General features: G+C 49.0%; 1 protein-coding gene across 3 annotated transcripts in view; it reads right to left on the reverse strand.

Moving 5' to 3' along the window:
* Window positions 1-813: 813 nt before the first annotated feature.
* The window catches only part of BPTF (bromodomain PHD finger transcription factor), a 1,660,779-nt gene continuing 1,634,683 nt past the window's right edge, over window positions 814-26,909 (reverse strand). For 2 of the 3 annotated variants that reach the window (XM_086930930.1, XM_086930928.1), the window contains one exon: window positions 1,491-2,088. In XM_086930930.1, the coding sequence (XP_086787056.1) occupies window positions 2,082-2,088 (7 nt within the window). In that variant the 3' untranslated portion in view covers window positions 1,491-2,081. Of the gene's footprint in view, window positions 1,378-1,490; window positions 2,089-26,909 lie in introns of those variants that run through there. The other variant, XM_086930929.1, reaches the window with a different exon arrangement.

Raw genomic sequence — 26,909 nt, forward strand, 5'->3', positions numbered from 1 at the left:
AAACTTTGAGGAACACTGTCTGAGAGGATTCAAAAAGAGCTCTGGAGCCACATCAGTAAGCGTGGAAAGAAAGTAACTGATGTCAGCAAGCAGAAGTGTTCAGATACAGTGGCCCAACATCACATCTGACGCAGAGCTGCACAATGCCACCTACAGACATGTAACGTAATTGCTAACAAAATTCTCTAGATCCAGTCTGCCGCCTTGGGATACTCACAAGAACAGGAATCTGAAGTCTCTATCAGTAAGTTAAAAATAGAAGCTGCAAAGAGCTTTGGGTTAATCTGACTAAAAATGAACAGAAGTATAAAACAACGTTTTTGGAAAAATGCATACAACTTTTAAGTCAACTATAGAATTTGCTATGCTTTCATAGACTTTTTCCTCAGATAAAACACATATCTTCACCAGAAAGTTAACCTGTTTCACAAAATAACCTTTTCATTTTGTGCACATTCAGACACCGTTTCTTGTGGGGAGAACAGTGATCTCCTTTTTATTATGTTTAATATACATCCATATTCTGAGTCTCAATACAAAAAGGGGAAAAATTAGATTCTGACAAATGTTTACAAACAAGATACCTTCAAATAGTTTTTACTCATTTTAGTCTGGTGCAGAGTAAATGACAAACTTTACTGCTATATTCAGAACAACAGTCTATAGTCCATGAGCATTCAGCCCGACTGTTTATGGCAGCTTAATTATTATGTTTTTTAAACCATTAACAATAAATTCTTTGTTAAGTCCCAGTTTGCATGGATGTGCACATGTGTACATAGCAGCTCCTTTCATAGAAAGAAAAGACACCTAAAGGTTTTCTTGTACTTTTACCTACAGGAATCATGTTAAGGTACAGACTGGATTACATGTAACCAAAAGGGATGTAGGATTTCTTTTTTATATAAGAAAAACAAATATTCGGCTGGCAAATGAAGCCAGCAATATAAAAGTGTTCATAAAATAAATAAATACAGTCAAAGGTTTTCTGGGCGGACTTTGAACCAGTTTCTTCACTGAAGAACAGACGTGGCATTTCCATGGAGCTGAACCGGACTCCATTGAGTATTTGCTTCTTGCTTGTTTTTTCCTTCCACTCTCAACAAAACAAAGTTTTCCTGCTTCTGCCACAAGATTTGACCAGGACAAGAAAAGATGTGCTGTTGATTTCTTTCCATTGTCCTTTGGACAAACATAAGACAAGAATCCTAATGCAACTGTGGTGACCACTGAAACAGTTCTGGTCTGGACCACCAGACTACATAAATATCTGGCTTCTTTGTATAAACTTCACTGACAACCAGATCTTCATTTTGTTTGTTAGGAGTGCAAGCTGAGCTCTAAGAAGTTGTAGACTGCAGTTTGTTGTTATGGGACCTGCAGAATACAGAAAAAGGGACAATTAAGTACCCTCCAAGAAAGCACTTGCTCTAAAAGGAAGCCAGGTTCAAGCAGTTTGAGGCAACCTACAACAATGAAAACAATTTCTTAGGAACACTAATTTATTTTCCTTCTCTGGCAGTCAAAGGATTTGTCATCACACACAAAACATATCCATCATATAAAATGTATAACATATTGGAGACTTTCGTTTTTTTTTGTTTTTTTTTACTGATCGTAGTCACAATTTGAGTCACAGGAACATTTTTCTAAAATGTTAGCCTTTTTGCAATATACAATATATACATATAGTTAATTTACAATGATGCAAAAATCTTTGGACAAATGCATAATTGAAAAGGACCAGCAACAATTTCAACCAGTTTAACGGTCACTGCAAAACTCCTTTGCACGGTTCAGTTTTATTAACAAATCTCAATTATGCACAATAAAATACATAGTTTACAGAACAAATTCAATTTAACTGACAACTTAGGTGTCACAATATTACTGGGCTGTACAATAAACACATCTATACATTTTCAGCATGTATATTCCGGCATGGTTGCTCTGAAAAGAGGGCTGTAGGGCTGTGCCAAAAGATCTGGGTCACATATGAAATGGGAAGCATCAAAGTAAAAGACCCACACAAAATCCCCAGCATCCTGGTCTGTTCCAGTTAACATGTCAGACTAATGATATCATAATCTGCAAAAAGAAAAAAAAAGATGACGGTGTAAATGAATATGATGGACAGATGAAAGACTACGATGACATGCAGACAACAATAAGCAGGATGGCAACCTACTACATCATATTTTACTAAGGCTGTCTTCAAAGACGCATACAAAGTCTTGACATTTATTATGTGACCAAAATAACAGTCCTGCTCACTCTGAACTTAAGAGGAGTGCACTTTTTAAGTAAGTTTGTAAAGGTTAGTGCCTACCCATGTGGACCATATCAAGATGTGTCAGAAATCCTGTATTCTTTATTCAGTAAACATGTTTTAAGGTATTCCCTAATTGGAGGTGTGCTGGAACAAATCAGAGCTGATTCAATAGTGAAATATTACTTATCTCTTTAATTAAATGCAGCTCTTGGGAAATATTTTTGGACACTTCTCTAAGCAACGTTTAGGATGTTAATACAGGAGTATCATTTATAGGGAGACAATGCAGGTGTTAGTTTTAAGGTTGGTGTGGTGTAGTAGACAAGGAATTTCCCTACAGGACCCAGTTTCAACCATATGAAATTGTCAAAGTGAAAGGCCACCTTCTTTTCAAACAGTAATTCAGCCTTCAATGTCTCCTGTAAGCCTTTTTGCTGATCCTGAATGCAAATCTGTACAGTCTGTTTACCTCACTTTATCCCAGTGCAATTTTCTTGTTAAAAAGCTGCATCTAGGGGCCGTGGACTGACTAGGAATGGAGTAGGACGTTGCTTGTCCGAGCTCCAAACTGTTTTGGGCCTTAAATCTGGATTCAGCCCGTTTCAGCAGCTCCATTAGTGTGGTCTGATACTCTGGGGGCCCAAGTTTGGGAATGCCCGGCAATCGTTCTGTACCCCGCCCAGCGGGGTTTACGTCAACAGACTTTCTCCCGAGAAAGCGCCATCTTGTGTGTTATGTTATGTTAAGTGTCATTTGTATAGCGCGTAATCACCAACTGTCTCTTAGCGCTAGTAAGAGAATTACAAACAACCTCAAATGTTACCTGTACAGTACAACTTCGCTAGAGCTGATCTTTTCCAAAGGGCTATGTAAGGAATATGCTACTTACCAGTATGCATCTGTTCTTGGCATAGAGGGCTGCAGAGTGGTACATTATGAATAGATCGCCATCTGGTGTTGGGCTCGGATGATTGCACTTTGTTTTTCTCTTGGAGAGTCTTTTGTATCTTGGTGACTCCTCCCTTAGTTGGTAGTGCGCATGGGCATCGGCTCCATCCTTAGATTGTTTTGCCATAGTAGGGTTAGATGGAGTAGTATAGTAGAATACAGATAAGAGTGCCCATGTAAGTGTATCTAAATAAGATAATGTTGGAACAGACACAGGTTTCCGGGGAGGCTGGGAGGGCATGTACCACTCTGCAGCCCTCTATGCCAAGAACAGATGCATACTGGTAAGTAGCATATTCCGTTCGAGGCATATGGGCTGCAGATGGTACATTATGAATAGACTATACAGCAGTTCTCTCCCTAGCGGTGGTCGCCCGTGTCTGTTGCAACTGTCTGAAACAATGTTTTTAATACTGCTTGTCCCACTCTAGCTTGTTGTGTTGTGTGCACATCTACACAATAGTGTTTTGTGAAAGTGTGCGGTGTAACCCAGGTAGCCGCTTTGCATATGTCATCTAGTGGAATGTTTCCCAGAAATGCCATAGATGCTCCTAGTTTACGTGTAGAGTGAGCTCTAGGAGGAACAGTTAATGTTCTCTTTGCCTTTAAGTAGCATATTTGAATGCATTTTACAATCCATCTGGCAATGCCCGCTTTGGAGATGGGATTGCCTTTATGTGTGGGAGAAAACGCAACAAATAGCTGTTTTGTCTTTCTGAAAGTTTGTGTTCTTTCTATATAGTACAATATGGCCCTTCTAACATCCAGTGTATGTAGGGCTCTTTCCGCTACTGTTTGTGGTTTTGGAAAGAAAACCGGTAATTCCACTGACTGATTGATGTGGAATGCTGAAATAACCTTTGGTAAGAATTTTGGGTTTGTTCTAAGAACCACTTTATTTTGGTGTAGCTGCATAAATGGTTCTTGAATCGTAAAAGCCTGCAGTTCACTTACTCTTCTAAGTGACGTGATAGCTATGAGGAAGGCCACCTTCCATGTGAGGAATTGTATTTCACACCTATGCATAGGTTCAAAGGGTGGCCCCATTAGTCTGGTAAGCACTATGTTGAGATTCCAGACTGGGGAAGGTGGTCTTCTTGGTGGAATGACTCTTTTGAGTCCTTCCATGAAAGCTTTAATTGCTGGTACTTTAAACAGTGACAGGTGTTGCCTGTTTTGTAGGTACGCCGCTATGGCTGCTAGATGAACCCTGATAGAGGTATATGCTAGGTTACATTGCTGTAAGTGTAATAAATAGCAAATGATTTGTTTAGTGGATGCGTCCAGAGGGTTGATGTGCTTACTGTTACAGTGTATAGCAAACCTCTTCCATTTTGCTGCGTAGCATGCTCTGGTGGTAGGACGTCTTGCCTGTTTAATGATTTCCATGCATTCTGGTGGTAAATCTAAGTACCCAAACTCTATGACCTCAGGAGCCAGATCGCTAGGTTCAGTTGTTTGGGATCTGGGTGCATTATTTCTCCATGGTTCTGTGTAAGATGCATGGGTAATAACCTTAGCTTTTGATGTGGTACTTGTGAGAGTTGTAGCAGCGTGGTGAACCACGGCTGTCTTGCCCACGTGGGTGCCACTAGTATCATTGTCATTGAGTGTTGCTGCAGTTTCCTCACCAGTAATGGAATTAGTGGTAGAGGAGGGAACGCGTAAGCAAATTTGTTGGACCAATTTATCCACAGTGCATTGCCCTGGGACCTTTGGTGTGGGTACCTGGATGCGAATTGTTTGCATTTTGCGTTCTGATGATTTGCAAACAGATCTATCTCTGGTTGCCCCCATTTTTGGAAGAATGGCTGTAGTATTTGGTCGTGCAGCTCCCATTCGTGAACTTGTTCTGACTGTCTGCTTAGGATGTCTGCTATTTGATTTTGAATTCCTGGTAGGTGTTCCGCTAACAGGTAGATCTTTTGAGGAATGCCCATCTCCATATGTCCTGTGCTAGTTTTGACAGTTGGAGAGAGTGTGTCCCCCCCTGTTTTTGAATATAATACATTGCAGTCATGTTGTCTGTTCTGATCAGGACTGCCTTGTTTGTTATTTGCATTTGGAAAGCTTTTAGTGCTAGAAATATTGCTAATAGTTCTAGGTAGTTGATGTGCAGTTTCTTTTGCTGCACACTCCACTTCCCCTGTAGCACAAGTTACTACTTGTGTAACGATATATCTGTAAGAGACATTAGTTAGTGATAGATTCCTTACCTTAGAATATCCCCAGGCGTCAGACTGGATCCGGAAATTTTTGCGTAGCAATACCCCTGCGCGCTGGTAGGCGTCGTCTGCGGCTCCGCGTCCGTCGTCGGCGTCGTGAGCGCCGGGATGACGTCATCGGAGTATATAGACGGCGCCCATGCGCGCTGACGTCAGTTCTGATAACACAGCTTTTCCGCGCCAGATACGCAGAGCCATGATAGAACTAACACTGGTGCCATTGAAACTAGGGCCCTGAAAGGGGATGACCTAAACCCTAAATATCGGTTCGCAGAACGGGGAGGATGGGAGGGCGGTAAGGAATCTATCACTAACTAATGTCTCTTACAGATATATCGTTACACAAGTAGTAACTTGTGCATCTGAAAGAGACACGTTAGTGATAGATTCCTTACCTTAGAATAGATACCCCAGCAATACCAACCCCGGTGGTGGGTCTGCGAACCAATATCACACCAGAAAGTCCTGGAGGACGGAACGGCCAAAGAAGCCATCCCTCCGGACTTGACTGTCCAGGCAGTAGTGCCTTGCGAACGTGTGCAGCGAGGCCCACGTGGCTGCCTGACAGATGTCCTGCAGGGGGACACCGCGGCCCAGGGCAGTTGTCGTTGCCGTGGCCCGAGTGGAGTGAGCCCGCAATCCAGCCGGGGGCTCCTTCCTCGCCATGGAGTAGCATGCTTGGATGCACAAGATGATCCACCTGGAGATGGTCCTCTTGTGTACAGCCTTTCCCTTCTTCGCGCCCACGTAACCAACGAAGAGTTGGTCATCCACCCGGAATTGGCGAGTGCGGTCTAGGTAGTAGGAGAGCGCACGTTTAGGATCCAGACGGTGGAGCCTCTCCTCCTCTTTCGAGGGATGCGGAGGCGGAAAGAAGGTGGGCAAGGTGATGGACTGCCCGATGTGGAAGGCCGTGACAACCTTGGGCAGAAAGGAAGGTCGTGTACGCAACACCACCTTATCAGGATGAACAGACAGGAAAGGCGGAGAAGAAGAAAGAGCCTGGAGCTCACTCACCCTCCTGGCAGAGGTGATGGCAACCAGGAAGGCCGTCTTCAGCGTAAGGAGACGAAGAGGACAGTTATGAAGTGGCTCAAAGGGAGCACACATCAGATAGGTGAGAACAAGATTCAAGTCCCACTGGGGCATCACGAAGGGAACAGGAGGGAACATGTGTGTGATGCCCTTCAGAAATCTACTCACTATAGGGGACTTGAACAAAGAAGGCTGATCTGGTAGCCTCAAGAAGGCAGAAAGAGCAGAAAGGTACCCTTTAAGAGTGCCCAGAGCAGAGCCCTGCTGGGCAAGGGAAAGAAGAAAGAGCAGCACTTCCGAAAGGGGTGCAGAGAGGGGATCCACAGCCTTTGCTGCGCACCATGCCACAAATCTATTCCACCGGCAGGCGTATATCGACTTAGTGGAGGGACGCCTGGCTGCCAGAATGATGTCACAGACTTCGGGAGGCAAGTCAAATGGCCTCAACTGCCGCCGCTCAATCTCCAAGCTTGTAGGTGGAGACTGGACAGGTTCGGGTGCAGGACCGTCCCCTGCTGCTGCGACAGAAGGTCCTCCCGAAGAGGCAGACGAATCGGGGGATCGACTGACATGCTGAGTAGCTCGGGATACCAGTATCTTCGAGCCCAGTCCGGAGCCACAAGGATAACTTGGGCCCGGTCGCGCTTGATCTTCTTCAGCACTCTGGGCAGAAGTGGTATAGGCGGAAAGGCGTACAACAGGCCGCAGCTCCACTCGCGACGAAAAGCGTCTCCGAGCGAGTGCCGCCTTGGAAACTCCAACGCGCAGAACTGCTGACATTGCGCGTTCTCTTCTGTGGCGAATAGATCTAACCAAGGCTCTCCCCACTGTCGAAAGAGACCTTGCGCCACGTCCGAGTTCAGACGCCATTCGTGATCCATCATGCACCGGCGGCTGAGTTCGTCCGCCCTGGCATTCAGAGAACCTGCCAGGTGTTGAACCACCAGAGTCACGCCCTGATGTTCCAGCCACTGCCAGAGGCGCAGAGCCTCCTGGCAAAGGGTCCACGACCCCACACCGCCCTGTTTGTTGCAGTACCACATGGCGGTGGTGTTGTCGGTGAACACTTGCACCACGCTCCCCCTGACAGAGGGGAGGAATGCCTTCAGTGCAAGACGAATCGCCCGCAGCTCCAGAAGGTTGATGTGGAGCCGGGACTCCGCCGGAGACCAGAGGCCTCTGATCTCCGCCTCTCCCATGTGGCCTCCCCAGCCCTGGAGGGACGCGTCCGTCACAACTACGTGCTCCGGCTGGGGTAGAGAGAGGGGTCTGCCACTGACCCAGTCGCGGTCCGTGAGCCACCACTGCAGTTGCTTCGCAGTGCCCTCCGAGATCAGGACATGATCGGACAGGTTGCCCTGATGCTGGGCCCACTGAAACTTCAGGTCCCACTGCAGAGCCCGCATCCGCCACCTGGCGTGACGCACCAGAAGGATGCAGGAGGCCATCAGTCCCAGAAGCCGCAGCGTCAACCTGACCGAGACCCGGGATAACGGCCCGAAGATAGGAATCAGAGCCTGAATATCCCGAACCCGCTGCTCGGGTGGGTAAACCCGAAACCGCGCCGAGTCGAGAACCGCTCCGATGAAGAGGAGCTTCTGAGAGGGACACAGGTGTGACTTCGGCACATTGATGGAGAACCCCAGCAAGTGCAGGAGGTCGGCCGTAGTCTGGAGGTGGCTGACGACTGTCTGGGGCGAGCCCGCCTTCAACAACCAGTCGTCGAGGTAGGGGAAGACTGATACCCCCTGCCTGCGCAGATGGGCTGCGACCACCGCCATCACCTTCGTGAACACCCGTGGGGCGCTGGTAAGGCCGAAGGGGAGCACGGTAAACTGAAAATGCTCTTGGCCTACCGTGAACCGCAGGTAACGCCGGTGGCCCGGCAGGACGGGGATGTGGAAATAGGCGTCCTGCAAGTCCAACGCTACCATCCAGTCTCCTGGGTCCAGGGCAGCCAGGACCTGAGCCAAAGTGAGCATCTTGAACTTCTCCGTCCGGAGGAAGCCGTTGACGTTCCGCAGGTCCAAGATAGGGCGTAGGCCCCCTTTGCCCTTCTTGGGTACCAGAAAGTAGTGGGAGTAACAACCACGTCCTACTTCTGGCCCAGGAACGCGCTCGATGGCCCTCTTGGCCAAGAGGGCCGAAACCTCCTCCTGCAGAAGTTGCAAGTGATCCCCCGACACACGGTGGTATTGAGGTGGCATGGATGGAGGGGAAGACTCGAAGGGGAGGGAGAAACCCCTTCGGACAATTTGCAGCACCCACCTGTCCGAAGTGACTGTATGCCAGTGGGAGAGGTGATGGCGAACCCTGCCTCCCACAGGCGTCACATGGGCCTGAAAGCTCGGACTAGGAAGGTTTTGAGGCGGGGGCTGCTGAGGGAGGTGTGGACTGGCCTCGCCGCTGGCCCCGACCACCGCCACGGCGGTTCCCACGGCCGCCACCGCGTTGCTGAACATTCTGCGGCGCGTGGCTGACGGTCCGTGGTGGGGCGCCCCTTCCGTGGCCACGAAAGGAGCGAAAGGCACCCGATTGCTGGCGTGGGGCCGCAAGGCCCAAGGACTTGGCCGTGGCCCTGGAGTCCTTAAAACGTTCCAGCGCATGGTCTGCCTTGTCGCCAAAGAGGCGACGGCCATCAAACGGCATGTCCAGGAGAGTGGCCTGGACATCGGCCGAGAAATTGGCGGACCTCAACCAGGCGTGGCGTCGAACCGCCACCGTCGTTGCCATCGCCCTGCCCAGTGAGTCCGTGGTATCCAGCCCACACCGGATAGAAAAGCGTGCCGCATCTCGGCCGTCCGCAAGGGTTTGACTGAGTTTAGCCCTGACCTCCTCAGGGCATTGTGGCAGCACCTCCGCAACCGTGTCCCACAGAGTGTGGGTGTAGCGGCCCAAGAGACAGTTGGTGTTCACTGACCGGAGCCCTAGGCTCACAGACGAGAAGACCTTCTTCCCGAACTGCTCATATCTCTTGGATTCCCGATCGGGCGGGGCCGTCGGGAATGCGGTCTGGGAAGTGGAGGCCTGGATGACCAGGCTCTCGGGGGTGGGGTGGGTGGACAAAAAGCAAGGGTCGCCCGGTGCCGGGCGGTAGCGTCTGGCCACGTTCCTATCCACAGGGGGACCTGTGGCGGGCTTGGACCAAGTGCCCAGCAGAACGTCACACAAGGCCTCATTGAACGGCAGAAGGGGCTCCGCGGAGCCGGACTGCTGTTTGAGCACCTCAGTGAGGAGATTAGTCCTCACGGCCGCGACGGGGAGCTCAAGGTGTAGGGCCTTAGCTGCCTTCGTCAACACTACACTGTAAGCGGAACCCGCCTCCGAAGCCACAGTCGGGGGCGATGTAAATCCAGTGTCTGGCGATGTGTCAATACCACTGGCCTCCCCAAGCTCATATGTCCAGTCCTGATGAGACTGGCAATCACGTGCCAGAGGGTCCTCGGACCCCTCCCACTGCTCCTCGTCACCCGGCTCCTGGAGACCAGGATCAACAGCCAGGGCCTCCTCGTGGAGATAGAATTCTCCGAAGGTCGTCGGAATCGGCGCCCAGCGGCGCCCCTCCGACGCCTGAGGCGGACCGTAGGAAGCATTGGGGTCGGCAACCACTACGGCTGCCGGGGACGACACCTGAAGGGACGTCGCCGGTGAGGTCGTAAGGTCGACCGGCGAGGTCCCGGATCCGGAGCCGGATCCAGCGAGGTCGCACGGCGCCGGGACCGAAGTCGCCAGCGGCGCCGGGGCCGAAGCACCCGACGTCGTCGGGGCCGAAGCGCCCGACCCGGAAGGACCTCCAGACGGAGCCGATCGGCCCGAAGGCGCCACGGGAACCGACTGAGGAGGGAGGGCCCTCATGGCCATGAGGTACCTCTCGACCTCCTCCTGCGACGCGCCGTGCCCAGGGACCCGAAGGTGTGGGGCAGGCGGCGACGCCTGCGACTCCCGCGGAGCCGCGTGGGCGGTGTCGCCCGAATCCCCGGTCGCATCGTGCGAGCGACGGGGCGGGTCGGAGGACCGATGGTGTCGCTCCGACCTCTCATGCCTCTTACCTGAGGACTTGGAACCAGACGATCGGTGACCACTCCCGGAACGTCGATGACTCCGACCTCGCGACCTGTTCCTCGACCTCCCGTGGGACCGGGACCGGGACCTGGAGCGGCGCGGGGCCGACTGCCTCAGCTCGAGACGCTTGCGGGACCGCTCCCGCCTAGCCTTCGACGTCAGGGCCCGGCAGTCGTCACAGGTTCGATCGTCGTGGTCGAGGCCTAAGCACTTCAGGCACCGGCGATGGGGGTCCGTGACCGACATGAGTCGGCCGCACTTCGAGCAAGGCTTGAACCCGGGCATCCCTGGCACCGATAGTCGAGAATCGACTAAGTAGAGGATCAAAAAGATCAAAAAGATTTCAGTCAAAAAGTGACTGGGGGTAGAGCTTCTTCCGGATCTGCGCTAGCTGGCGCGGAAAAAAGAAGAACTGACGTCAGCGCGCATGGGCGCCGTCTATATACTCCGATGACGTCATCCCGGCGCTCACGACGCCGACGACGGACGCGGAGCCGCAGACGACGCCTACCAGCGCGCAGGGGTATTGCTACGCAAAAATTTCCGGATCCAGTCTGACGCCTGGGGATATTCTAAGGTAAGGAATCTATCACTAACGTGTCTCTTTCAGATCTGTGTATTTGTCCATATGCGCTCCCCATCCGGAGAGCGATGCGTCCGCTGTTATTATTACTTGTGGAATTGGCTCTAGGAACGACCGTCCCTTGGAAATGTTTTCTATGTTCCACCACTTCAGAGAGCGATACGTCCGGTCGTTTACCAACACCAGATCTGTAATCTGACCTTGAGCCTGATTCCACTGTGTCGCTAGACACTCTTGTAGTGGGCGCATTTGTAGTCTGGCATGTGGTATTAGCAGTATGCAAGAGGACATCATGCCTAATAGTTGCATAAACACTCGTGCTGGTAGTGAGTGTTGTGGTTGAAATCTTTGTATTAACCCGACCATTGTCTGTACTCTGATTGGGTTGGGGTATGCTATTGCCTTTTCTGTGTCTACTGTAGCCCCCAGGTATTGCTGGATCTGGTTTGGTTGCAGGTGTGATTTTTTGTAGTTCACCGTAAACCCTAGGTGGTGCAGCAATTGAATTGTCTTCTGTGTGTTGTGAAGACATTCTTCCTTTGATTTGGCCTTTATTAGCCAATCGTCCAAGTATGGGAAGACATGTATTTGTTGTCTTCTTAGGTGTGCTGCCACCACAGCTAGGCATTTTGTGAAAACTCTCGGTGCTGTTGTGACACCGAACGGAAGGACTTTGAACTGGTAGTGTTGTCCTTCTAACACAAACCTTAGGTATTTTCTGTGGGCTTTGTGAATTGGGATATGAAAGTAAGCGTCTTTTAGATCCAGTGTAGAAAGAAAGTCCCCTTTCTTCAGTAAAGGGAGTACTTGTTGGAGCGTGACCATGTGGAAGTGCTCCGAATTTATGTAAGCATTGAGAGGTCTGAGGTCTAATATTGGTCTTAGGGACCCGTCCTTTTTGGGGATCAGGAAGTATAGAGAGTATACTCCTGTTCCTTGTTGATCCTTTGGGACCTTCTCTATTGCATGCTTTTGTAGAAGTGCTATAACTTCTTCTCTTAACAATGTCAGATGATCTTGACTCATTGGACGCTGTTTGGGGGGGATGTTTGGTGGGGTAGCTGTGAGTTCTAGGCAATAACCATGTTGGATAATTTGTCTCACCCACTTGTCTGACGTGATGTTTTCCCAGACAGGTAGGAACTGTGATAGACGTCCCCCGACCGGTGTTATGTGGTCTGGGGGGAGTTCTATGAAGTCACTGTTTTGGTGTTGAGGCGTTGCGGTTGTTATTATTTCCGCGGCCTCTACCCTTATTGTTGTTACCTCTGTAACTACCTCTTGAATTACCTCTGGGTGATGTTGGTGTGAAAGATGTGGATTGCTGATTTGTTCCTGTGTTTTTTGAGCCCCCTCTATAGGTGGATCTACGAAAGGAACCTCTGTGTGTTGGCTGTTGCAATGCTCCCATTGACTTAGCCGTTTCCGTATCTTTCTTCATCTTTTCTAATGTCTCGTCTGTACTTGAACCAAACAATGTCTTCTGATCAAATGGTTTGTTCAGTAGGGCTGTTTGTACTTCTTGTTTGAATCCTGAGATTCTAAGCCATGCGTGCCTTCTTAGCATGACACTAGTGTTAATAGACCTTGCTGCAGTGTCTGCTGCGTCTAATGCACACTTAATGGAAGTTTTGGTTATTATTTTACCTTCCTGTATTAATTGGTCTGCCTTCTTCTGATGTTCTTTTGGAAGATGTGTGAGAAGTTTTTCTAACTCATCGTAATGTGCCCTGTCGTAACGTGCGAGTAGTGCTTGTGTATTGGCTATACGCCAGCTATTCGCTGCCTGTGATGCTACTCTTTTGCCTGATGCATCTATTAACTTCGACTCTTTATCTGGTGGGGGAGCCTCTCCTGTAGATAATGAGTTTGCTCTTTTACGAGCGTTTGAGACCACCAGCGAGTCTAGAGGTACATGCCCTCTAATAAATATTGGGTCCTTTGGAGCCGCTTTGTATTTTTTATCGATTCTTGGGTTTAGCACCCTGGCTCTCACTGGGATTTCGAATATTTCCTCTGTGTGAGTGAGAAAACCCTTCAGCATAGGAAGAGTACCTGATGTTCTCTGTGCACTAGGTAGAGTCTCTAACAAGAAATCCTCTATCTGAGGTTCTGTGTGCATATCTAGTTTGTGATATTTTGCTGCCCTATTAATGAGCTGCACAAAACCTGTGTTATCATCAGGTGGTGAAGGCTTTGAGGGGTATAGCTCTGGGTCGTTGTCCTCATCTGACCCTACATCGTAATTTTCCCATGGATCCTCCTCATCTGGGATAGTTTCGTCATCCCCTTGAGGTTCTCCCTCCCCTATATCACTGTCTACATCTGACTGAGGTGTAGCTGGTCTTGGTGTGGAAGGTGTAGGAATATGTGGCCTATTGTGAGGAATAGGAGAAGAGGGTGTGGCTCTAGGACGAGGAGAAGCAGGAGGAGTTATGTTCGTCCCCATTGTTCTCTTTTTTGAAGGAAGAGGTTTATCTTCTGACTGTTCACTCTTTCTCTTCTTCGTGACCACTTTCCCAGTTTGTGGGTCAATAAACAAGATCTTTTGTTTGGGATCTGTTTGTTGCTCTTGAATCGGTACAGAGGGTCCTGGTTCCGAGAGCTGTTTTTGTTTTCGATCGTCAGATCTTGCTGTTTTCGACACCGAATGTCTGCTCGATTCCGACTTTTTGGGTATCGAGTGTCTTTTGGGCGATAAATCATATTTATTTTTCGACATGGAATGTTTCGATACCGAGCTCTCCTTTGTATGTAGCCTCGGTGCCGAAGTCGATGTCGCCCTTTTCTCGGATCCGACATGGTGGGATTCCGAGTGCTTCGGTTTCAGTTTCGGTTTCGTTGCCGGGCCCGAGGGCGGGGCGTCGGAAACTTTTTTCAGCGGTTTGACCGGGCCCGAGGGCGGGGTCGTTACCGCACGGGGTCGGTTTTTCGGTAAGGGGACGTCGTCACTCACGGTTTGTTGCTCGAAGAGTTCTTCAACCTCCGACTGGTCCCCTTCCGACCCCGACTGGTCCTCTTCTTCCTCGATTTGTTCGTCTCCGAACAGCTCCGGGATTGCTTACGCCTGCATTCTGGAAACCTCGTGTCTTCGAGCTCGACGATTTCTAATCGTTAGCTTGGAGGAGAATGCTGCGCAGGCTTCGCAGTCCCTGGATTCGTGTTCAGGCGATAGACAGAGGTTGCACACCTCGTGTAGGTCCTTGTGTGGGAACTTAGCACCACACGATGGACATTTTTTGAATGGAGTCCTTTCCATGGACTCCGGGCTTGACTGCGTCGAGAAAGGTCTCCTGTTCTTCGACGTAGATCCAAGTTTTTCTCTTCTATTTTGAATTTGTAACGCGTCGGAATGGAAAAGAACGCGTTCGATAACAATACCGTCGAATTGGAAAGGGAATACGCGCCGAAAAATCACTTTCTTCTGAAGTTGATCTGGAGCGTCTCGATCTTCATCCGAACCCGATGGCGGAAAAAAACAATCTAAGGATGGAGCCGATGCCCATGCGCACTACCAACTAAGGGAGGAGTCACCAAGATACAAAAGACTCTCCAAGAGAAAAACAAAGTGCAATCATCCGAGCCCAACACCAGACGGCGATCTATTCATAATGTACCATCTGCAGCCCATATGCCTCGAACATAAAGTTTTCAGTTTTTTGGTGATGGAGCAGGTCAGTCAACGACTGCACGGGTGGGGTGGGCCCTCTGGCCTGAGGCGGCGCACAGGAGAGCGGGACTTTGAGTCCTGGAGCAGAGCAGCCTAGCGGGTTGCCGGAGGGGCCGGACACCATTTTGTCTCCCACACGGTCCACGCTCCTGGGCCTGCTTCATTGGCCTCGCGAGATAGGCCCTGGAGTTGGCAGGTGAACTGCCTTCTTATCGGCATCGGTTGGCAGAGTGCGCTCCTTCCCTGGGAAGCTAGTTAAGAACTTGGTCGAGGAGAGGATCATGCGAGGGGGTGCTCTGGAGGTCCTGGAATTGGGCCAGTAGCGGACCGATCTACCAGGAGAGGTGAGCGGGCGTGGGCCGCCCTCTTTGCTTGGGGTTCAGGCTTGGCAGTGGCATGGCCCCGGGGACAATTTGGTGCAAACTTCACCTGGGGCATTATTAGGGCCTGCCCTGGATTCTGGCCCTACATCCCATTAGGGTGCTAAGGAGACAAGGTGCTTTCCTGGCTGGGGGGCACCCAAGGAGTAATCTTCTTGCCCGCCCTTGGGTTGGATGGTAAGACTTGAATCTGGGGTCCTCGCCACCAGGTGCTGAAAAGTGACAATCGACCACGAGCAGTTGAAACATGAGGGGCGTTAGGCCTACCTATCACAGAGACTGTGTGCACTCATCTCTTACAGACCTGCCTCCCCCTGGGATGCATGACTACACAGGCCCGCCCCGCGGAATTGAAAAGCATTACGCAGGGGCCTGTCTGGAATGAATTGAGCTCTGCAGTGGGACTTTGCCTCATGTTTGCTCCCCCCGCCTTGATTACCCCCACAACTGATGCCACGGCTTGCAGGACAAACTCAGGGCATTGATCTGTGACAGGATAGTCTGGGGCTGCTTACCCCCTTCCAAATATAGGCACCTGGACTGCTCCAGCGCCTCCCTTTCTTACTATGTCAAGGGGCAAAGCTACCAGAGAGAGCTCAGTCATCTACCTCTGGTCTAATTGTTTCTTGGCAGACATTAGCAGCAAGGGCAAACCGGCTTCACAGGGCCTTCGGGTTCCCAACGCCTACCCCATCAGACAAGACTATGTGGAAAAATTCCTGAAAGACATTTGTCTTGAGATTGGTTTACTCAAAATGAATTTCAAGAGCTGGAACCAGGAACTTGGCCTAACGGCTAGGGCAGTCAACCTCGAATCTGGGAAACGGGGTTCGAGTCTCGGCAATGACGCTGAACATCCTGTGATTCTGGGCAAATCACTTAATCTCCCCGTGCCAAACCTAAAATGAATGTTTCCTCATGTAATGCAACTGGTGCTAGGTAAAGCGCTCTGATAACCGGATCGGGTCAGATTCGCGCTATATAAAACTCGGTACAAAAAAGAAAACTTCAAAGATGTTACTGCCATGTGCACTAGAGTAGACGATCTGCAGCAAACATTGTATTTAGCTGGGGCAGGACATTGAAAAGGCAAAACATCGCTATCAAGATTGTCTGAGGAAAATTGCGGCCTAGAAGACTACAAACTGTCTCCAGATGAACAGTCAAAAAAGAAACCTTACTGTTCCGAAAAGCTCCGTTCCTTTGGACTCCTGACTAGTGGCCTGCGGAGCTGAGGGCAGCTCCTGTATATTGTCACGCCATAAAGAATCTGGTAGTACAACTGGACCAGGAACTTTCCATGAAGAATCGTATCCTTGCAACTTGTGGGTCTTGTTTTGCAACGATGAGTCTTCTGAGGAAGGTTTTCCCTTGGCTACCATCTTCTGCCAGGAACACGCTGGTCCAGGACATGATTATAAGCCACCTGGATTACAGCAATTAGCTGTTTATGGCAGTTAATGACACCCTCCTGCCTAAACTCCAGGTGGTGTAAAATACGGTTGCCCGCCTGGTTTGTAACCTCCCATCAGGCTCCCCCTCGGCTCCCATTCTGAGAGACCTTCATTGGCTTCCAGTTCAAATGCATATCGTGTTTAATATCGGCTGTCTTACCCACAGGCCTTGATGGGTATTGCCCCACGCTATCTAAAGGATAAACTGTACCACTATCAGCCTTCTTGTATTTTAAGATCAGAGATAAGGAGCTCCTGACTGTTCCCCGTGTTTGCACTGTTAGATATGGGATGGAGGATTCTACTCAGGGCCCCTACTGCCTGATACCAACTGCCTATCCATCTTCGACATTGTCCTAATTTCACAAAGTTCAGGAAAATGTTTAAACTATGGCTGTTCTAATCTCTGGTTCTGTGCTACCTGAGCGCTGAGATATACCTCTGGGTAGGATTTGTTGCACTTTATCAAGTTTTATTAACATAACAAGTGGGGAAGACAAGGAGCTGCTCTGGTGCCGCATGGCTATCTTTGAGGATCCAGTGGAAACGTTGTCCCAACAGTTCGCAACGGGACTTGGTTGCACTCTTTTCAATAAAGTTAATTCCATTCAAAATAAGATTGATAGAATAAGATGCAGGGATGTAAGGAAGTCACGAGGAACGAGTGACAAAGAAAGATTCTATCACCAGGCTGAAAAGGCAGGTTTAAAATATAAAAGAAAAACAAACATGCCAGTCGCGAGACTGCTTACGTGATCTTTCCGACGTGATCGAGTAATCCCGAAGGTGCGCTTAAAAAGGCACACGGGAAAGGTACCTAAAATCAAGTATGGAGGGATGTAATTAACAGTGCTCTGTGTCTTCATCGTTAAGTACACAACCAAGCCCCTCACTCCTGCGTGTCATGGCGGACCGCCAGGCAGAACGCTACCCTTCACCTTCTTCTTGAAACCGTAAGTGTTCCGCGAGATCGATGAGAGCGTTTAATGTTTGACTCTTCTAGAAAACCCCGCGCATTTCAATATTGACACGCTTTTTATTCACAGTTTATCACTTCGGCCTTGAACGCTATTGTATGGTCACACTACAGACCGCTCCGGATACTCGTAAGTCTAATTCTTTTATATGAACCTTAACGATGAAGTTACGGAGCACTGTTAATTACATCCCTCCATACTTGATTTTAGGTACCTTACCCGTGTGCCTTTTTAAGCGCGTCTTCAGGATTACTCGATCACACCGGAAAGATCACGTAAGCAGTCTCGCGACTGGCATGTTGGTTTTTCTTTTATATTTTAAACCTGGCCTTTTCAGCCTGGTGATAGAATCTTTCTTTGTCACTCGTTCCTCGTGACTTCCTTAAATCTCCGCATCTTATAACATCACTCCCCACCGACCCGATTACCGTCAGATTCACCCTATCGTCACGATGTGTTGCTAAATGCACCATTTGTTTTAATTCTTTGTCTGTTTTAATTCTTTGTCCGTTCACATCGTTTCAATTCTTTGTCCGTTGACATTGTTGTACCCTCTGTGGCACGTCGTCCCTCATAACATTTTGTTCACTTTTTGCCTAAAGGTGCGTTGCATTTCACAGCTACTATTGCCACTCAATCATGTGAAATGTTATGTTGATATCGCTTTCATGAGAGTATTGTACTGAATTCAGTTGTGCATTCTACTTCTTATAGAATTCCAAAGTCCCCTGATGAAGGTCAAGCCCCAAAATGCATTGGGCATACAAGATAACGATTATGATTAAAATATTCTGAATGTGGATTCATCGATGTGAACTTTGAAAAAAGAAAAATAAATAATAATGAACAATCAAGAAAACCTTATTCTATCAATCTTATTTTGAATGGAATGAACTTTATTGAAAAGAGTGCAACCAAGTCCCGTTGCCCACTGTTGGAACAACGTTTCCACTGAATCGATTCACACCCTTAAACTCAGGAGGGTCTACCTGATTGCACCTACCCACTGTCTCACCTGGATTTTAAAATTACTACTAACGACTGGAGTGCGACTGTTCATCACAAACTAATATCTTAGAGGATCAGCAGATTGAACTACAGGCCAAGCAGGAGGTCAGAGAATCAGAGCTGCCAAACCAACATATGCAATCGGGGAGTCCCCCGGGGAGCAAAAGGGGCGGACATCATGACATTTTCTTGAGACTTATTTTTGGGCCTCCCGGAGAGGACAGGAGGACCAAACCCTTACCCTTGACAGGGTGCTTTGCATGACAGCCATGGCCGGACGCCCTGATGGCACCCAGACACTCTCACCATAGTCTTTCTCTTCCAAGACAAGAAAGCTATCTTAAGGGCAGCACAGGGGAAGGCTGATCTAGTTTTGCAAGGCCACAAGGTACACATTTTCCAGGACCTCTTCCCCACTAGCGCTTAAAAAAAGGAGAGACTTCGAATCAGTCACAGAGAAACTGCACAACCTGGGGCTCAAGTACCAAGGATCTCACCCCTTTGGGCTTTGGCTTCTTTCTCAGTGGAATGGCAGTCATAGACTGCTGGATCTGGTTGAAGGTGTAGGAAAGAAGGGTCCCAGTAGAGCTTAATACATTTACATGAATTTATTATAGAAAAATCAAATGTAGTCACACACAATGTCAATTAATCACAATGCATGAGCCATATCAGTTGGTCAATAAAAGTGCCCCAAGAAAGGAAAGAGGGTGGGATAGCGTGATGCTGTGAGGGAAAAGGACAGTGAGGGAATAAAGTTTGTGACAACTTATATATTGCAATGTTAATTTAAAATGCAATACGTTTGTCTAGCCTTACATCGGGGTCTTCATCAGGACAGGATGAAGACCCCGATGTAAGGCTAGACAAACGCCTACAAGTGTAGCGTGGGGTCGAAACGTCGACGGCTACCTCTATGTCCTGTTCAGTTGACACTCCCCCATTGTTTTGAATTCTTCTGTGTCAACAGAAATAGTATGAACTTTTGGGATATGTTATAATCCCCCATTTTTCTGGCTCAGGGATCTGAAGCCATGAAACTGTATTGCATTTTAAATTAACATTGCAATATATAAGTTGTCACGAACTTTATTCCCTCACTGTCCTTTTCCCTCACAGCATCACGCTATCCCACCCTCTTTCCTTTCTTGGGGCACTTTTATTGACCAACTGATATGGCTCATGCATTGTGATTAATTGACATTGTGTGTGACTACATTTGATTTTTCTATAATAAATTCATGTAAATGTATTAAGCTCTACTGGGACCCTTCTTTCCTACACCATATAGCACCCAGGTCCCATGTGGATTTCTTGGGTAGAACCCCCCTCTTAGATCAATGGATCTGGTTGAAGGGTCACCCGGCCAGGAACCCTCGCCTCCCCTGCACGAGAGACCGGAGGGGTTGGCACATGGTACGAGGCTGTAACTCCAAAGTTAAAGCCCAACATGCATCTAAAGAGGACATAATTTCGAATTTGCACACTATAAAGGAGGAATCATCGCAGACAATCATTGATAACACATGGTCAGTGCCAAGCATCACTTGCTAGAACAATAGGGCACTGTTGGAATGCACCGGCATACTGAACTTGTTCCCTTTTTTTTTGCAGGGCCAATGGACCTGGTACCGCACCTTACCATTTTCTTATTGCTCAATTGTTCTCACTGATGTTACACATCTTCGTCTACCAATACACAGGGCTTGGTCTTAGCGCTGCCGTTCCGGTCTCCTCCTCACTCTCCCCTTTTTACCAGGCTCAGGGAAGACTGGCACCACATCGCTCATCCATGAAATCCTTACTAACACTGGAAATATACTGGTTCTAAAATGCTGGGGTTGCTATCTTCTTTAATTAGGGCTTCTAATCTAAGCTACTAAAAGTTTCAAGAGACCCTGATGGGCGGTTTTTGACCTTAACGGTTGAGAGGGGGGAGGACCACTATGGCCTTCCTCAAACTTTAAGCCCCGAACCAAGCACAAAAAGTGTTCCTTAGGAAGGTGTTCAAGGATCAAGTGGGTGCTGCTGTGGGCAATTTCACAGTGAGAGGGGACTTGAATATAGTGTGAGACCTCAAACTAGATAGGCATATGATATACTTCTAGGGTACAGGAGTTATGTCTGGACTGCTTCAGAAGGAGCTGGCTACCATTGGTCGTGTCGATGCATGATGCGATCTGCACCCAGATGTGAGACTACTGTTTCTATTCTCACGTGCACCTGTCCTACTCCTGCATCAATTGCATATTCCTCACACACTCTCTCTTGAGGGGCCTAGACTTGGCCCGGATATCAGACATCTCCAACCTAGGTCACACCCACATCGAACCTACATGGACCAAGCGTAAGGATTCAACATATGGCCCCCCTAGCTGGTGCCTGCACCCCCAACTCTTACACAACCCAACTGACTAGGCATCCATTAAGGAGGCAATATTTGAATACTTTGAGCTCAATGCCCTAACCCCCCCCACACACACACACATGTTCTGGGATGGCTTCAAAGAAACTATCTGGGGTGCCATCTCCTCCATATCCATAGCTAGAGCATGAGCAGTGGGCCTGTTGGAAACTAACCTCACCGAGGAGATCCACTCCTTGGAAAGTACAGAAATGCAGCACTCCTAAAAGTAGGACTAAAGCCTTTAGCTTTACTTTTATGTCTAACGTGTCCTGATTTTGTGTAGCCTTGTAAATAGCATGCACATCCCCTCCACCCCTATTAGATATGCCACAACCTTTACCCTGGGTCCACCAGTGCCCTCCATCCCCACTCTGTCTACCTATCGGCTGCAGCTGACCTGCTGCCTGTCTGAAAGAAACTAACAATTTACTTAAGGAGAGCACACCTTTCAGTATGAATTGACCTTTGTCCCATAAACTGGTGTATAAGCTCGAAATTGAAGAAAGCGCCTTGACACAGGGGCAGTCCTTGGGAAAACTGGGACTGTCCGTGGAAATCCAGGACGTCTGGTCGCCCTACCCTCAGCGGATGCCAGCTGGCGGTGCTGATAGGCCAGCTGTGTGGGCGAACTGAGTCAACAACAAAAAAGAAAGGTCCTTACTGGCACTTAAATAAAAGTATTAGGAGGGTGGTGATAAGGTGGGCACCTTTCTGGCCCTCAGATTACGACATCAATATGCTTGCTCCCATATTTACAAACTACAAACGGAGAACTCTGCCTGGACTATCCAGGAGTCAGACATACAGGAGGCCTTCATCACCTATTACCAGTGCCTTTTCACTAGCAAAGGGGAAGACCAACCTGCCATTGACTCCTATCTCCATGACTGCCCCCAGCCACCCTTAGACTGCACAGGGTCTAGAAGCACCTTTCACAGCAGCAGCCAAGTAGAGCACTCAGGGAGATTCCAGTTGGAAAAACACGGGGCGCCGTCGGCATGCCAGTATTTTTCTATAAACTCTTCCTCCCCCACCTGAAAGACAACCAACCTGCTCATGCTCTATAACTCTTGTACACCTACTGCTGGTCTCACAACAACTATGTCAGCAGCCAAAATCACACTTATTCCCAAACCGGGCAAAGATCACACCCTCTGCCCCTTCTATCGGCCAATTGCATTGCTGAATACCTACAATCTACACTAAATTGCTGGCACACTGACTCGAGCCTCTCCAGCCAGGTTTAATAGACCCTGATCAAGTAGGATTTATTAAGCAAAGGCAAAGTCCTGATAATATCATGAGTCTTCCCCATTTAGTTGAAAAGGTGAATATGCATAACATCCCTGCCTTCCTTCTCTCCATGGATGCAGAGAAGGCATTTGACCGGGTTAGCTGGGCCTTCCTATGTGCGGTCCTACACAAGATAGGACTGGGCCCCAACATGACCAGCACATTTATGGCCTCTTATTCAAAGCCCACTGCAAGCATCTGAATAAATTCCCAGGCCACCCAACCCTTCACTCTACTGAGGCACCTGACAGGGTTGTCCCTATCCCCCTTGCTCTTTGCTCTCGTAGTGGAGCCCTTGGCCATCAGCAGGACCGGAGTATGTCTGGCATTCCTGTTAGGGGCAAAATCAAAGTCTTACTCTTCGCTGATGACCTATTTCTTGCTTTGACTGAGCTGGAGTCCTTCCTTTCCACTGTAGTTCAGAGCCTGCAAGTGTTCAAAACAGTATCTGGATACAAAATCAACATGGCCAAATCACAAATACCTAATCTGACCATCCTACAGCAACAGCTCCCACGAGTGCAGGGGCTGGCCCCCTTCCTCTGGGCGACTCACTCCATCCAATATCTTGGCCTTACCATCACCAACCCTCTACAGACATGGACCTGAGAAGGGCCATCCTGGAAAATCTTGGGCGATGGAGGCCCCTTCATGTTTCCTGGCTAGGTCGTATAAACGCTGTAAAAATCAGCACCCTCCCCAGGCTGCTTTACCTCTTCCAGTTGCTCCCTACCACCATACCTGCTGAGGATATTAAGCGCATGCTACAGATCTCTGATCTTTTATTTGGAAAGGGAAGCAACCGTGCATCTCAAATGCTCTACTCATGCTACCGCGGAACCGCAGGGCTATCGTCTGCTGTAATCTTTTAAATTACTACTGGGCTGCCTATTTGCGCTACATCTGTGTGAGTGAATGGTCAGGTAGGGTGGAAAACACTGGCTGCATATGGACCGTGCAGTGGCCTCTAGACCTCTGTGGAATCTGGCCTGGCTCCTGAAATAGCATCACCCCATACCGCATACATAGCGACACCGAATCTGATGGCTCTTAAAATATGGGACAGGTTGGTGATTGGAAGAGTCTGGACTACATTCCCCTCCCCAAACACCCTGATAGCACGCAATTCGACTTTACGCCTGCTCTCCCCCAGGTTCCTTCCCAGGTCTGGAGAAGAACGAATGTGGATTTTGCAGGACCTATTCCAGGGTCTATCAAACCCTGGGAAGAGTGTAAAACCGAATTTGATATTCCTGACAAGCTACAGCACCAATATTTCCTGCTGTGTCATTGGGCCTTGTTCCCCCGCCCTACCCAATAGCTGAGGGGCCACCCGGTCCATTACATCCTTTGAAACCTTGGTCCGTGGTTTTGACAGATCTTGAGGCCTTATTTCTAAACCGTACACAATCGTACAGGAGTCCCATGTACTCCCCCGCCATCCTTATCAAACAAAATGGGAGCTCAACAGTACTCTGGGTATTTCACAGAAATCATGGGATTTCTGTGGCGTGAAATTCCCAAAACCCATAGGAACATCATCCAGGAAGAAATGGAGTACAAGCTTCTGCTACAATGGTACTTCACCCCAGCACGTTTACACTCCATATTCCCTATGGCCAAAGTTACCTGCTGGAGATGTGGAACACAGGTGGGTGATTTTCAACACATAGGACGGTCATGCCCTCCCCTCACGGTCTTCTGGAAGGGAATCCTGGGCCATATCAAGAACAGCCTGGAGTTCCCGATACCAGCGGACTATTGCACAATTATCCTGGGAATATGCCCTGCCACAATTGAGGCATTGAAACATGCAAATTGGTACCTAGGGCGTCACATGATGGGAGAAGTGAATAGCTCATAGCCGTGGCCTGGAAGCAGTCTCTCTGGACTTGACTGTAAAGGCAATAATGCTTGGTAAACGTGTGCAGCTCGGCCCACATAGCAGCCTGACAAATGTCCTGCAAGGGAACGCCACGTCCCAAGGCAGTAGTGGCTGCTGTTGCCCTGGTAGAAAGGGCACGCAGCCCCACAGGAGGCTCCTTCTTGGCCAACGAGTAACATGCTTTGATGCACAGAACAACCCACCGAGAGAGGGTTTGTTTGTGCACGGCCCAACCTTTTTTTGGCACACACGTAGCCAACAAAGAGCTGGTCATCCACCCGGAACTGTTGTGTGCGCTTCAGATAGAATGAGAGCGCACGTTTGGAGTCCAGACGGCGCAGCCTCTCTTCCTCTTTTGAAGGATGCAGAGCCTCCTAACATAGGGTCCACGACCCAACCCCGCCCTGTTTGTTGCAATACCACATGGCGGTGGTGTTGTACGTGAACACCTGCACCACACTTCCCCAGACAAGAGGTAAGGAATGCGTTCAGTGCAAATCGGATTGCCCGAAGCTCCAAAAGGTTGATATGGAGACAGGACTCCGCCGGAGACCAGAGGCCTCTGAATTCCACCTCTCCCATGAGGCCTCCCCATCCCAGGAGGGACGCATCCGTCACCACTGTGTGCTCCGGTTGGGGAAGGGAGAGGGATCTGCCATTGACCCAATCACGATTCGTGAGCCACCACTGCAATTGTCATGCAGTGCCCTCCGAGATCTGGACGTGATCGGACAGGTTGCCCACTGGAACTTCAGGTCCCACTGCAGAGCCCGCATGTGCCATCTGGCATGTTGCACTGGTAGGATGCAGGAGGCCATCAGGCCCAGGAGCCGGAGGGTCATCGTGACTGAAACCCGGGATAGAGGCTGAAAGATCGAAATCATAGCCTGAATATCCCGGACTCGCTTCTCTGGAGGATAAACCCGAAATCCCATCAAATCCAGAACCGCTCTGATGAAGGGTCGCTTTAGCTAAGATCTATTGTGTAGACATCCGTCAGATGAGTGTGGTTGTGAGAAAAGTGGGTCCTATGTGAGTAGTAAGTGGGTGCGTGAAATATAAAACTGACTAAGGGAATACCAAAAGTGAGAAAAATTTATTGTATATGTTCCCTTGTCAGATTAAAAGACCTCGAAGGTTGTGAGTTATTGAAAAGAGCGTAAGGTGCCTTCGTAACTAAAAGTCAACATGTTTTGTGCCTAATCGGTCAGAAAGATCCATGGCTCTTCATCAGGACCAAATACCGCTAGTCAAAAAGTGAAAGGACGTGGTGGGGTCAAGAACCCTACTGAATCTGGGAAGGCCGGTGTATAACTACAAGGTGGCTCAAACTAAATAGCCTTGCCGCTCCTATCGCAACCTAGGAGTCAAAAGGAGAAACAAGAAAAACATAGGAGGAGTCAATGTGGACCTCCACAGTGCATATGGTGTCTAAAAAACTATGATAGGAAATGAGACAGAAAACACATAAAAGAACGACCGTATAGTGGGATTAAAAATACAGTACTTCTCCTGCAGTGGTGAATGCCATCGTGAGCGTGGTCCACCGGCTATAGGTCATGCCATGGGAGTGGCAAGGACGTATGCGGCGTAACCCAACACTCAACAATAGTGCCCCACCCCTGCAAGGAGAGGTCTAGATTATGGGGCTTGTCATGGTCGTTGTCATGTGAGCACATCAAGGTAATCACGCAATAGCCATTATACATGGTGGTGCCTCATTTCAAAGAAATCTCGTGACTCAAGCAACGCAGCGTGACATGCAGTAGAGGAGCGGGATGTAGGCATTTACCTTGTTGCAGGTAGAGAGTTACTCCATAGGCTAGTGCGTGTAGAAACCTGCACTGTAACAGGCTGTAGTAAAAAGAATACATAAGGGACAAAAGAAGAGAAGTCATCACCAGAGAACTACAGGGACTTACTGGGCTGTCAGCGTGCCTGGGACACGGCACGCATGGATCTTTCTGTTAATTACTCACAGTTTTCCACTGGGGCACGGTCTCTCAGCACCTACCCTTCAGCACGCTTGTTGAGTGCCCGCTCCTTAAGGATGTTAGAAATAGTGTTGGGCTCTCAATTAGGGAGTGTCCTCCTTCCGGGGGTGTGGTGGGCATACAGTCTAATGCGCAGGCGCCGCCTCCAAGTGTCTCGAGTTGTTCAGCGACGTGATAGACCGCGCAGCCCATGCGCGGGCGCCATATTTGAAAGTCATGAGGCACTCAGGGAAGGTATAGTGGTAGTGTGGGAGCCTAGCGGGCGCCATATTGGAATGGGTCCAGTTACCAGGAAAACATCATGGGACATAAAAAACGAGCTCCACATGGTATTACCCAGAATGGAATTAGGCAAACTCCATAACTGATCTCAAGGAGACGAGTGTGCCATGAGCATATATGAGAAATGTATCGGAGAGAGCAGAATGGAGTACTGACTGCGGTACTCCATCGGGGCGGTGCAAAGGATTGCTAATTGCCAATGTGTCAAAGGAGGCAGTAGAGGGAGAAAGGCAGCATGGGTGCAAGGTAGAGATGGCACCCAGCAAGCAGCAGTGGTACAGGATTCTCATTTAAGTAAACAGGGAGCAAGCGGTGTGAGGTCAGAGCTCTGTCCAAGGTATTTCATCGTTGAGGCCTCTCGTGTTTGTCCGGAGACGTTGGACCCAGCATTGTTCACGTCTTAAAAGCGAGGCGTTGTTCCATGCTTGGTTGGT

This window comes from Lissotriton vulgaris, chromosome 7 (assembly GCF_964263255.1).
Source record: "Lissotriton vulgaris chromosome 7, aLisVul1.2, whole genome shotgun sequence".
Taxonomy (NCBI): domain Eukaryota; kingdom Metazoa; phylum Chordata; class Amphibia; order Caudata; family Salamandridae; genus Lissotriton; species Lissotriton vulgaris.